Source organism: Scomber scombrus, chromosome 7 (assembly GCF_963691925.1).
Source record: "Scomber scombrus chromosome 7, fScoSco1.1, whole genome shotgun sequence".
NCBI lineage: Eukaryota > Metazoa > Chordata > Actinopteri > Scombriformes > Scombridae > Scomber > Scomber scombrus.
Window position 1 is genome coordinate 9,449,698 of NC_084976.1, and position 12,098 is coordinate 9,461,795.

At 39.0% G+C, this 12,098-nt stretch overlaps 3 protein-coding genes across 4 annotated transcripts; 2 read left to right on the forward strand and 1 right to left on the reverse strand.

Annotated features, from left to right (window-relative positions):
- The first annotated feature begins 1,003 nt into the window (after positions 1 to 1,003).
- Positions 1,004 to 3,813, forward strand: mrpl32 (mitochondrial ribosomal protein L32). The gene is made up of 3 exons (XM_062422672.1): positions 1,004 to 1,168; positions 1,444 to 1,634; positions 3,088 to 3,813. Exons 1-3 carry the CDS (start codon positions 1,066 to 1,068, stop codon positions 3,337 to 3,339), a joined length of 546 nt encoding a protein of 181 aa, XP_062278656.1. The 5' UTR covers positions 1,004 to 1,065; the 3' UTR covers positions 3,340 to 3,813.
- A 2,423-nt stretch (positions 3,814 to 6,236) lies between these two features.
- Positions 6,237 to 7,066, forward strand: zmp:0000000930 (telethonin). The gene is made up of 2 exons (XM_062423331.1): positions 6,237 to 6,370; positions 6,577 to 7,066. The coding sequence occupies exons 1-2, from the start codon at positions 6,237 to 6,239 to the stop codon at positions 6,944 to 6,946; spliced, it is 504 nt and encodes a 167-aa protein (XP_062279315.1). The 3' UTR covers positions 6,947 to 7,066.
- Positions 7,067 to 7,742: 676 nt separating this feature from the next.
- On the reverse strand, positions 7,743 to 11,920 carry LOC133983496 (coiled-coil domain-containing protein 127-like). Of its 2 annotated transcripts, none has more exons than XM_062422589.1 (4): positions 11,819 to 11,920; positions 11,232 to 11,372; positions 9,377 to 9,621; positions 7,743 to 9,259 (listed from the first exon to the last, which is right to left on the reverse strand). In XM_062422589.1, exons 2-4 carry the CDS (start codon positions 11,359 to 11,361, stop codon positions 8,807 to 8,809), a joined length of 828 nt encoding a protein of 275 aa, XP_062278573.1. In that variant the 5' UTR covers positions 11,362 to 11,372; positions 11,819 to 11,920; the 3' UTR covers positions 7,743 to 8,806. The 2 variants fall into 2 exon arrangements, with proteins under 2 accessions (XP_062278573.1, XP_062278574.1); XM_062422590.1 differs by having other exon boundaries at positions 11,232 to 11,369; positions 11,819 to 11,854.
- Positions 11,921 to 12,098: the final 178 nt, after the last annotated feature.

Genomic DNA, 12,098 nt, shown 5'->3' on the forward strand with positions numbered 1-12,098 from the left:
TGTGTTGATTGGCGGCTCGAGAATCTATTTGAAAGTGAACACCGCCACCTGGAAACCTGCGAGGGAACTACACCCTGCTGTCATTAATACATCCATGGTGTGAAGTAGCCTACTGAAACCGACAGACAGAGACTGAAATAAACCAATAAAAGGTTAAACATTTATCTGATTTATCTTTTCTGTGTCTTAAAACAACATCACGCATATTTCAAGGTAAACTTGCTTTATGAAATAATTATAATTTGGATTAAGGAAAGACTCTATTAATAATTATTATTCAGCATCATCAATACATTAGTATGCCAGACTTTAGTAATGTTGTGATACGATGAAAGAGAAAAAGGGAGATATCATAAATTGTTGCTCTCTTTTTATATATTTAATATCATTTTTAAAATGAAAAAATCTAAGTGATTTGTTTGACATTTGTTCTTTCTCTACTAACAGTCTTTTTTTTTTTAAAGAACATCCTTAAGCATAATTTAAGATGATTAAAATTGGAAATGATTATGTTCCAGTTGAATTTGACAAGCACAGTCAAGCAAGATCACATATGGTGATAATAAAGAACCAATAAAAGATGATAACTGGAGGCAAAGGCTATAGTTTCTATAGTTATACATAATTTCTATACTTTATAGATAACTCCCATAGTTAGACATAGTTTCTATAGCTATATATAGTATAGATTGAAATCGAGATAGATAGTTACAGATTTCTATAGAACTATAGAAACTATTCATAACTTTATAGATAGTTTACTTTATATATATGTCTACAATTTAGAGCCAGTCTATATACACAAAATAACTTGTCTTGGTTTGGAGAGCTGACTTCAAAAGTACCAGTGGGTTTTGGTTGAATCACGGAGTATAAAGGCACTGAGGTGCAGTTATACAGATTGACCAGTAGATGGAAATAAAATGCTGAAATCTGTCTTGTCCTGAGACAATTAACAGACGAAGAAGTATAGCTTATTGTCGGTGTTTGATGACGTATACTGTATCTCGATGACCGTGAGCTGTTTGACATGTTAGAAGGAGTGAAAACGTGCTGACAACAGACATGATGAATTTATCTGCGTTAGTGCACAGCCTCAGATGTTCTTTGCTACACATTGAGAGCAGACTTCTGCAGGCGGCTGGACTGACGCTGGACAGACAGCTGGGTGAGTGGACTGCTGGACATCAGGACGCTAGTTAGCTAATGCTAACCATGCTATCAGGACACACACACACACACACACACACACACACACACACACACACACACACACACACACACACACACACATTTCCATTAAATTCAACCAAAGTGTTACCTCTTATTACCTGTTATCAGCAGCTTTATCTTCTCTTAGTTGTCCTTCTATACCTGCCTCCCATGTTCTGCTCACCCCGAACTTGCTGAGTTGTTTTTCACCTGTTTGTCTGCTATGTGCAGCTCCAGCTCTGGCAGTGAACGGCCCCAGTCTGCTGCCTCAGATCCAGCCTGAGGTGGAGGAGGAGGATATGGAGGAGCAGCCTCCTGGCATCCTGGACAGCATCCTGTGGATGGCAGCACCAAAGAAGAGACGCACCATAGAGATTAACAGGACCAGGAGGAGAGCTGACGCCAAACTCCTTAAAGTCAAGGTAAGTGAAATGGAGACATTCATGGATCATCTTAATGGGGATTTCACATCAGAACACAGCTGTAACAATTATTGTCTCCATTAGACTCATGAGACTCTGTCTGTACTGATAGATTAGAAGCAATTAGCAAATGTTTTGAGATGTCAGCTTTTACTTAATTCTCTTCACAGACATTATTTTATTTCATGTGTATTTGTATAGAGACAAGTATACAGTATGAACTAATGCCACATACCATAGTATTTATACCCTAAGCTACTTTGCAGTGCCCATGTCTAGATGGAGACTCTACAGTAAAATGCCTGTGCAGTTTAATTCAATCCAATACAACAGCTCTTTTTTCAAGTTTATACATTATCAGTTTTGCTGACATTGTCAAAAAGGTGATGGTGGCGTACTAGGATGAATTATATTGAATGATGTTCCTAATATTTTGCCCCCTTCATGTATGTTAATGGAGTTGACAAAATATTAGGAACACCGTCCAATACAGTGCACCCTAATACATCACCATCACCCACTATGACATCAATAATAAACATAAAGTAGAATTCCTTCTTGACAATGTTTACACCAACTATAAATGTATAAACTTGACAAATATAGAATGTATAGCAGAGTTGTTGTATTGGATTGAATTAGATTGCACAGGTGAACCAAATAAAGAGGCCAGTGAGTGCATATACATTAACACAAGCACAAAACACAACATTACATATGCATTTATTAAAGCACAAATCTCAGTAACAAAGTACACACAAAACACAAACAACAATACCACAAAAGTTTCATAAAACAACAAGCACCAGTTTACTTGTGACTACATGACCCATCCCTCCCTTGTTGTGTATACTGTATGTATATCTCAGCACTCAATAATTGTTAACAACAGTCCTCTATTGCCAATGATAATCATGTGAAATTCAGTATAATCAATGATTAAAGTGATCTGTACTAAACCAATCACTATGTTACTTGCTGACTCATGTAGAAATGTGTGTTTATCATGAGGTGCAAGATGTGTAAATGTTCATATCTCTAGTAGAGGGTTTCTGATATTAGTTAGTTCATTTATTTATTCGAACATGTTAAAATAGTGAAACAAAATAAACAGGCTGTGTTTTATAACAAAATAGAAATCACACCAATTTTTTGAAGACAGACAACAGAACAATAATCATCCAATGTTCGAAAGGGTGTTGGATGAAATAAATAACTACACCTTTTTTGACAAGCCAAAAAAAGTAAATAGTAAATAGAAGTAAATAAAGAAACAATACAAAATTAATTAATTAAAACAGCACAAGCTCATCATGTATATGTGAATAGTTGTTTAGATATTGGCCAATAACAAGATATGTTTGAGGTGATACAGCAAGATATTATATATTATATTATTATGTCTCCAAGATATTATATGACCCACAGTCTGCACTCTCTGTCTCTCTCTCAGAATAACATCGAGCCGTGTCCAGAGTGTGGCCACCTGAAGCAGAAACATATCCTGTGCGGCTTTTGTTACGCTAAGGTGTGCAGGGAGACTGCACTGATTCGCCATCAGATTAATGCAATGGAAGGCGGCCCGCTGAGGGCGCCGGCTACGGAGACCGTCGTCCTGTATGAGGGTGAGACGCCAAGCCAGCAAGACAAAGACAAGAGGACAGTGGAGAGAGCCAGGAAGCGGCCTGCCTGGTTCAGCCAATGATGCAGCTGTACGTAGATTCATACCTTCAGTTTGACGCAGGTCTGGTCAGATACACACAGATTCTCTATGAGATATAGTCAACAGCATATTTATCCTGATCTGTTGGTCAGTAAATGTGAGATGCTGATTGATGAGTTTTTTCCCTATAAACAATATCAATATTCAATATTCAATATCAATTATGTGTTTTTTCATGTTACATCAGCACTGACACCAGGAGTCTTGATAAATGAACATCAGACATAAATACATAGAAAGCAACACTGCTGCAGGTTAGGATAGGTTGACTCATCTCTGTGAGAATCCTAAACTGCATAATTAATGTGTTGGTTAAAAAAAAAACAGCAACATGTTATTTTTTTATCATTTTGTTTCCGCTGATTCGTACTGAATGCAAAGACTGTCCGCTTTTCGACTAAGAGAAATGTACTGTATGTTATTTTATGTTTGACAATAAATCTATTATTTGAAAATGAAAAATCACCTATCCATTTTGTTCATCTTTTTCAAAGATCCTGTTAAATAATTCTGTTTTATACACAACTCTTAAGGTGGACTGCTCCCTATACTTTATAATACAGTTTTTTTTTTTTTTTAAAGGTTGCTTTTCTATCACCGGAACTTAATGACCTGCATGGTACAACACTAGTGGAACTTGGTTGGTTCTGTGTTGCTTTTCCTTTGTATTTTACAAACTGGGAAGAATTGGATGCCTGAGCCAGACTTTGTAAATTGAAACGACAATCAGTTCAATTGAAAGACAAATAGAAGGGACAATAACTGTAAATAAAATAATACATTCAAATTAGGTAAAAGACGATTAAGGTTAAAAAGTTTTTTTTAAATTCATGCTGTTCTTGTCTTGAGGAAATTTTCAAGAATTTAGTAAATTATGAAAAATCATGAAGGAAAATAGGGGGGAAAAGGTAATCTTTCCAACATCAGTGAAATCAAACTGTTCCCATTATAACCATTACATTTACAATAACATCAGTCTTAGGGTCTTTGCATTTAAAATATATTATAACATTTTTAATATGAAGTTTAAATGTATGTAATTTAGCTTTATTTTACAGTTGAATTTAAGTGTTTGATGGGCCACTAATTTTCTTCTCTTCAAAAGTATGTTTAATTTCAAAACCAGCAAACCATGAGACAAAAACCTAATAAAAGCAAATTTACTAAATGTGAAGTCTAATAAAAAAAAAACCAAATGTAATGTTTTTATGAGGTGATGTGCAGTCGTCATGGCATCTCACCAGCCATTTAATACTTTTATTAACTGTCCAAGTCCCGTGAAGTACAATAAACTTATTTAATGTGGCTGAAAGACAGCATATGCTTTTAAAAGCTTATGGAAGGATTAAGATATATTTTTTTAGCGTCTTCAAAATCACAAAAGTATTGGTGTATATGTTAAAATATTAATGTGAATATTAGTATTAATATACATCAATATAAGAATAGATGGAAAATTAATTGCCACTCCATTAAACACGATTAGATGCTTGTTGAGAACGTATTGTACGTCAGTGTTGCCACGACAACATTTATCAAACGGTATTCAGGGTCAAGTTGAAGTGATATAATATTGGCTCTTATGTCGCTGGAACAGGCCGTTTTTGCTGGGATGAGTCCAGAATTCCTCAGTCACAGCCTCATAAAACCTCTGATTCAGTTTCAACCTCCGTTTGACGAAACTGGGTGTTGCCAATGTTCCTTTGACACTTCAGGGTAATCGGGGTGATACTACTTTTCTTTTTTCCTCTTATAATATAATCTTCCTGCATGATGCTGCAGCTGTCATCTTGGATATGGTCAGTGTAGTACAGCAAAGTTTTTTACCTCTATCCATCGTAACTTCAATTGAAACATAGTGGAAATGCATGTTTTGAACTGAACACTGGCTGATAGTTAGCTGTGACTGCCCATCTCTTTGTTCTTCTACATCATCGATCATTCTACGAGAAGTGTGCCATTAGAAAAACTACACATACAGTTTTAAGCAGTGGTGAAGATGTCAGAGAATTTTTCTTAATATCAGTATATAATCCATTATGTGAACTAAACTAAAAATAATTCACATTGTCACCAAGAAATATGATTTTTTGAGCATCTGGGGGGCAAGTTTTTAAGTAAAAAACGCTGTCTTAAATGTAGGAGCTGATGTGGCTTTAAATTAATTGTTGCGTTAGTGCTGTCAGTCAGTGATCTAATTACCTTCAGCTGTTTCCTTCCTGTGACATGTGCACTATGTGAGAGACATCTGAGGAGCGGGAGAGTATTTTCTCTGACCTGATGGGATGAACCTCTCATTTAATCGGATTAGTCATTTCATATTTCTGTCAACACATACATGATTCTATAATCTGAATGTAAAGTGTGCTACATTCACACAAATCAATATACAGAAAATATAAAAAGGACTCTGGGGTGGTTACAGTTGTAATAATGAATTTCCCTTTAATACCCAACCTCATGTTACAACCCAGAGGAGTTCAATAGATGAAATCAGCGAGGGTTCAAATTAAGCTTCATCTGGTTGGCTCGTCTCATGGAAAGAAGCCTGTGATGTTTTCAAATGAAAACCAACCTCCAGGATGCCTAATGTGGGGACATTCAGTGCATTCACCACAACATGATGCAGAAGATTAAAAATAGAAACAAGGCCGGGTATTTAAGAAGCTTCCCAACACACAGATCTTAGGCTGCTTGGTTAACACATTCAAAGACACAATATGCTCTAATAGGTTGTTGTTAACAATATCTGTCCCTTGAGTTTGATGCATTAGTCGTATATAGGACATCGGGGAGAAAAGTTTGTCTCAGCATCCGAACACACACTCAACGTAATCCTTTTCTCGTTCCTCACACACGCACACACACAAAGACACACCATGCACTGTGTGAGTCGAGGAGGCTGCTACCTTGTGAACTCCTACTGTGATCTTCAGGAGGAAAACGAGAGGAAGAAAGAGAGCTACCAAGCATGTTGGCTGAACCTGGTGCTTGAAACAAGACCACAATACAAGTATGTTGCACTCATTGAAATCTGTTGTATTCTCTACTGTAAATACATGGCACAGACATATTATAGTCTGACTTAGGGTTGAAACTTTCAGGTCTGATTCTCATAATAATAATAATAAGTTATTTGAAGAATTTTATAAGCGATAACTTTAGTGTTAAAGAGACTGGATCAAAAATCATTTATCTGCCGTATGTTATGTGTTCCAGGCTGGTACTATCAGAGAAAGACAACATTCGTAAAGAGAGTTACAAGCAGGAACAGGTGGTCCACTTCATGGTTGAGAGGAGTCCCAGCCAGATACTGAGGCTGGGCAGCTACAGCAGAGCCATGACAGAGCACTGCTTACCCTTCAACCTCAGCAGGGACCCACATGTCAAAAACAGCTGGGAGAGATTGCTACAACAAGAAAAGAGCCCTGTCATACTCAGAAAGGAGAATAATGGAGCGTATGTGGATAAAGAGAAAGTGACTGGCATAACTCAGACCTTTACCAAGCCGGTCAGAGTGAACTTTAGACCTTCGAGGTTGATGTCATCACCGAGGGAAACCTCTCATCGGATGCAGAGGAGAGAATAAGGCGAGGAACTTGAGGTGTTTTAAGACTGAAGTTTGGGAAGTGTAATGACAGCTTTTGTTCTTGTGGTTTACATATTATTACATTACAGTGTCCTTATTAAGTCACTTACTTTTAAGACAAAAATGAGTCCCGACAATCTTCTGGATATCTTACCTACAGAAGGACTTGGTATGTATAGACCGAAGAGACTTTGAAAGAAAAAGGTCTGTTAAAGTTCGTCTGAGGAGTGCTGATAATTGTTAGATTTCTTAACAATTAAACTATGTTATTAGGTTACCAAATTATTTAATAATGTAAAAAAAAAGACTTAAAACGCAAATTACTGTAAGTCAAGTAACTGTAATATGTCTAAAGTGTATCACATGAACATACTCTAATACTGATTCTTTAACATTGTTGTAAACTGTGTTCCAGGAGGAAATTATTTTATCATTGTCAATCGAACAATGTATCATCTGATTATTTTCATAGTTTTACATGGCAGTTAAATTAAATTATGGAATTGTCCTGTTTAGGGAGAATACAACAAATAACTTGCACATGCGCTATGTTACAGTTGGGACTATAGACAAGTGTTATGTGTCTGTTATTTGAATGTTATCCTTCTGCATCCTGTTGTATTGAATGACAATTTTTCAATAGAGACCTCCAGTGGCAGCACCCTCTGGTGGCAAGACAACAACATTGTAAAGGGATCATTACTGACTTGATACACTGATGCTAAGTTAAAATAAATATCACCTATAGCTGTATGTTTGAGACTGTAGAGGAAAAAGCACCAACAACCCAGAAAATGACCTTCTTGAACCAAAATTTATTAGGAGGATTGAGTGGATTAGAGTGTGATTAGGGCATCATATCCAGCAGGTATTCACCAAGTTTTAGTCACAACAAAAACATAACAGAGCAGAGAGGCTCGACAGCTTTGTAAAATGCTACGGATTTAGTAAATCCTTTCATGTGAACTTCTTGCAGTAATGTGGTGAGATATTGCAGCTGTGAGCTTTTCCCTTATTTACATTCACATGCAGCAGATTCCCGTTTCCCTGAAAGTTACAAAGACAAGATATGTAAAACCCATGATGAGAGACAGATAACACATTAGACTGTAAAGAGAGACGTCACAGATGCAGGAAACACCAAACTGTGGGTAGAGGTGTGAATCAGTTCCATTGTTATAATAATAAGCATCCCCAGCAATAATCCATAAACATATGAATGCCAACTACATTCCACAGAAATCAAAGACTTCAATGACTTTTCCATCAAAACTGTGTGAAAAATGTTCTTGATAATGTTTAAGAGTATTAGTTGTTTTTTAATTTCTTTCATTTTTCATTTAATTGTGGTAAATGATAGAATTTGAGTTATTTTAAACGCAGTGATAGTTGTGTATTAACATAGAGAAGACAGTTACTGTGACCCTTAAATTCATATCTGAGATAAAATGAGCACAAATCCAGACATACAGTCACCTGGCATTAATTCATGGCACAAAAGGGTTTACGTGGAAAAAATAGACATGTTATTTATTAAACATCAATTGTGTATCCAATATGGATATCACCTGAGTGATGGTAGTGCATTTTTACATCATAATTCATTTAAAGCTAATGAGTCTTATTTGGGGCTAAACCTGACAAAATCTTCCCTCTTTCCAAAACTCTGAGATCAGGGATAGAACTTATAGATTGTGAACGTTGTCTTGTTCAGATGACCTCTTCTGTGTTTACGTAACATCCCTATCATGTGGCATATAAAGATAATTCATAGACTGAATAAAAAAGCATGCATTTTTCCATTTCTGATCCACACAGTTTCAGCATTCTTCAAAGTCAAAGAAAAACACCAGCTTCTCTTCATCTTTTGTCATTTTGTGGGAGATTTATCCCTCCTAGAATGACGTCCTCGGCTCTCTTGTGTTTCTGCACGGTGACCTGCAGTTGCCAGTACTTGAGATACACCCACATGAGACTTCCATTCTTCCTCTTGTCCATGTTCAGCAGGTCCGCACAGTGCTTATCTCTCTTAAAAATGTCCTTTAGATCCGACTCTAGATCCAGTTCTGCTCCGATTGGTTCTTTGACGACCTTAAGCAGTATGTTCTTCTCCATCTCTAGCCGCTGTTCTCGAGGTTGGATTAGGGAGCAGAAGGAGTTCTGTCGTTCCACAAGCTGATGTTCTAGTTCCCTCAGAGTGGCGGTGGCTCGCTGGTACCAGTTGTTCTCTCGTTGCAGGGCTTGATGCAGCACAGCCCCCGCAGCTCCGGACTTGACCAGCCTTTGCTTCTCTTCCTCCAAAGTGTCACGCTCCTTGAAAGAGAAAAAACTGTTTTAATTTATGAAGGAGAGGCAACAGACTAGAAGGGGAACCTGGACATTAGCAAACAATGTAGGGCCAAGGAGCAAGGGAGCAAGACGAGACTTTACCTGCTGTAACTGTTTCCGTTCTTCCATCAGCTGCTGGCTCTGTGAGATCAGGGCCTGCTTGTAGCCTTTCACCCTCTGTCTCTCTTTCTCCAGCTCCAGCTCCAGTTTAGCAGCTGCCCTGTGCCTCTCTGTCAGAGTCTCCCGGTACCGTGCCTCCATCTCACTCTTTATTGTGGACACATCCTTTTCGTACTGGGATTTGACCTTCTGGATCTCTCTCTGAGACTCCCTGGTCCAAATCCAACCTGAAGGGGCAATGAAGATAAGACGCAGAAGACAGGAAATACTTAATTTATATTATCATGGTTGAAGCATCTCATCTCATCTCTCATCTTCTTGCCGCTTTATCCGGGGTTGGGTCGCGGGGGCAGCAGCCTAAGCAGGGAAGCCCAGACTTCCCTCTCCCCAGCCACTTCATCCCGGGGGATCCCGAGGCGTTCCCAGGCAAGCCGAGAGACATAGTCTCTCCAGCGTGTTCTGGGTCTTCCCCGGGGTCTCCTACCGGTAGGACGTGCCCTGAACACCTCACCAGGGAGGCGTCCGGGAGGCATCCTTACTAGATGCCCGAGCCACCTCATCTGGCTCCTCTCAACGTGGAGGAGCAGCGGGTCTACTCCGAGCTCCTCCCGGATGGCCAAGCTTCTCACCCTATCTCTAAGGGAGAGCCCAGCCACCCTACAGAGGAAGCTCATTTCGGCCGCTTGTACCCGCGATCTCGTTCTTTCAGTCACTACCCAAAGCTCATGACCATAGGTGAGGGTAGGAACGAAGATCGACTGGTAAATCGAGAGCTTCGCCTTTCGGCTCAGCTCCCTCTTCACCACGACGGATCTGTGCAGAGTCCGCATTACTGTGGACGCTGCACCGATCCGCCTGTCGATCTCTCGCTCCATCCGTCCCTCACTCGTGAACAAGATCCCGAGGTACTTAAACTACTCCACTTGGGCAGGATCTCATCCCCGACCTGGAGACTCCACCCTTTTCCGGCTGAGGACCATGGACTCGGATTTGGAGGTGCTGATTCTCATCCCGGCCGCTTCACACTCGGCGGCGAACCGATCCAGTGAGAATGGTTGAAGCATATTTTTCTCAAAATGAATCTCCTGACTTAAATACATTTATATAGCAATGGCAGTGCCTAAGAACAAAAATGAGTTTGAATGCTTTTGAAATAGAGTCTTATCTGTTTGCTCTGGTCCTAGTCAGTGGATGAGATTGTAAACTTGTTGTATTTTCCCCTTTTCTTTTCAAAATTCAAGTGAACCAAAATGTATCAATAAAAGCCACGTGAGAGCATTCACTAATTGGTTACGTGTGTGGTGTGGAAGTCAGGTCCTGATAAGATCCGTTTTTAAAGGATTATTCATTGGAATTTTTTTCCTTTATTTGAAAGTTCGAAAGTGTAGAGACAGAACACTTGATTGTCAAATCATACAATTAAGCTAAGAGAGTGCATAGTTATATAGTTATTTAAGTATCTTTAAAAAACCCCCGAAAAAAACAAAAACAAAACATGTTTAGTCATGTTGCATCCTATGTGTTATTTAATCCTTTGTTATCAAAAGTGTGTTGATGGGATGTTGGAACATTTCTACCCATCTCGTTTTGCATTCTCATGATAAAATAGACAAACCTTGGGGAGGTGCATTGTATGGTTATGTAAGACTGCTGATTCCACAGAGAAAAAGGTTCTAATATGACAAATTGAAATTAAAACACCAGTAAAGAATGTTCTGCATATAATAACTATTCACTAACTGTACATTTATTAACCAAATGTTAAAATTGTAACTCCCCTCTGTATGTTATGTCATCCTCAAACACATTTCCAGACACGCCTCCTTGTGTAACTTACGAAATGCAGCCAGTCCCAGCATAGGGACCAGCAGGGCATAGTTCCACTGGTTCCCATCGGCGCCCCCCGCGCCTCTTCCTCTGGGGTCAGGTTGAATGTTCCACCTGGGGGGGTCATTCAAGTTGTTCATGGAGGCTGCTGCTGTCACACACACACACACACACACACACACACACACACACACACACACACACACACACACACACACACACACACACACACACACAGAAGACCAAAAACATTAGTGACAACTGACTCCTTTAAATGCATAACTGTCACATTGCTGATGTAGCAGGTGTTTATTTTATCCCACACATACCGGTGTTTACCGTATGTGTGGGATTTAGACAGCTCGTTGACAATTTTATCTTATTAGCATTTATCAAAACAATGACTTGGAGGTTTGACAACCCTGCTAACCACAAACAGAGCTACCTATGAGCTAACAAGCTAGCTGTCATTTGAGCTTGCTGGTTAGTGCTCACTAGAGTATTTCACATAAACATAACACGGGGTACAACAGCTTCGTGAGTCCAACTACAAGTAAGCGTGTGTGTGTCTGTAAGATATATGGTGCTGTATCTCACCTTGAATGAAAAGTCTAGGTCACTTATACATTTGTTCCTGCACACCACAGATTATACAATTTTACGTGTCGGCAGAACGTCTTCACCGAGCGAGGGTGTTTCATGAAAACTCACTTACACAGTAGACTCCTTGGTGCTAGATCTAGCATCTGTACGTGTATATTTGATTTTAATGTGAATACATAAGTAGACTACTCCATTAAGAACACGTTATTAAATGTCATCAAAGCTCTGCCGTTGCGTGTAAGATACGTGACACCCCCATTTTTGGAGGGTGGTA

Bases quoted from the DNA above. Each gene is read 5' to 3' on its own strand.
- zmp:0000000930 (XM_062423331.1), top strand. From the start codon at position 6,237: ATGCACTGTGTGAGTCGAGGAGGCTGCTACCTTGTGAACTCCTACTGT. The intron at 6,371-6,576 runs GTATGTTGCACT...TATGTGTTCCAG, and splicing joins GAAACAAGACCACAATACAA to GCTGGTACTATCAGAGAAAG.
- LOC133983496 (XM_062422589.1), bottom strand. From the start codon at position 11,361: ATGAACAACTTGAATGACCCCCCCAGGTGGAACATTCAACCTGACCCC. The intron at 9,622-11,231 runs GTAAGTTACACA...TTGCCCCTTCAG, and splicing joins GCTGGGACTGGCTGCATTTC to GTTGGATTTGGACCAGGGAG. The intron at 9,260-9,376 runs GTAAAGTCTCGT...TTCTCTTTCAAG, and splicing joins AACGGAAACAGTTACAGCAG to GAGCGTGACACTTTGGAGGA.
- mrpl32 (XM_062422672.1), top strand. From the start codon at position 1,066: ATGATGAATTTATCTGCGTTAGTGCACAGCCTCAGATGTTCTTTGCTA. The intron at 1,169-1,443 runs GTGAGTGGACTG...TGCTATGTGCAG, and splicing joins GACGCTGGACAGACAGCTGG to CTCCAGCTCTGGCAGTGAAC. The intron at 1,635-3,087 runs GTAAGTGAAATG...TCTCTCTCTCAG, and splicing joins CCAAACTCCTTAAAGTCAAG to AATAACATCGAGCCGTGTCC.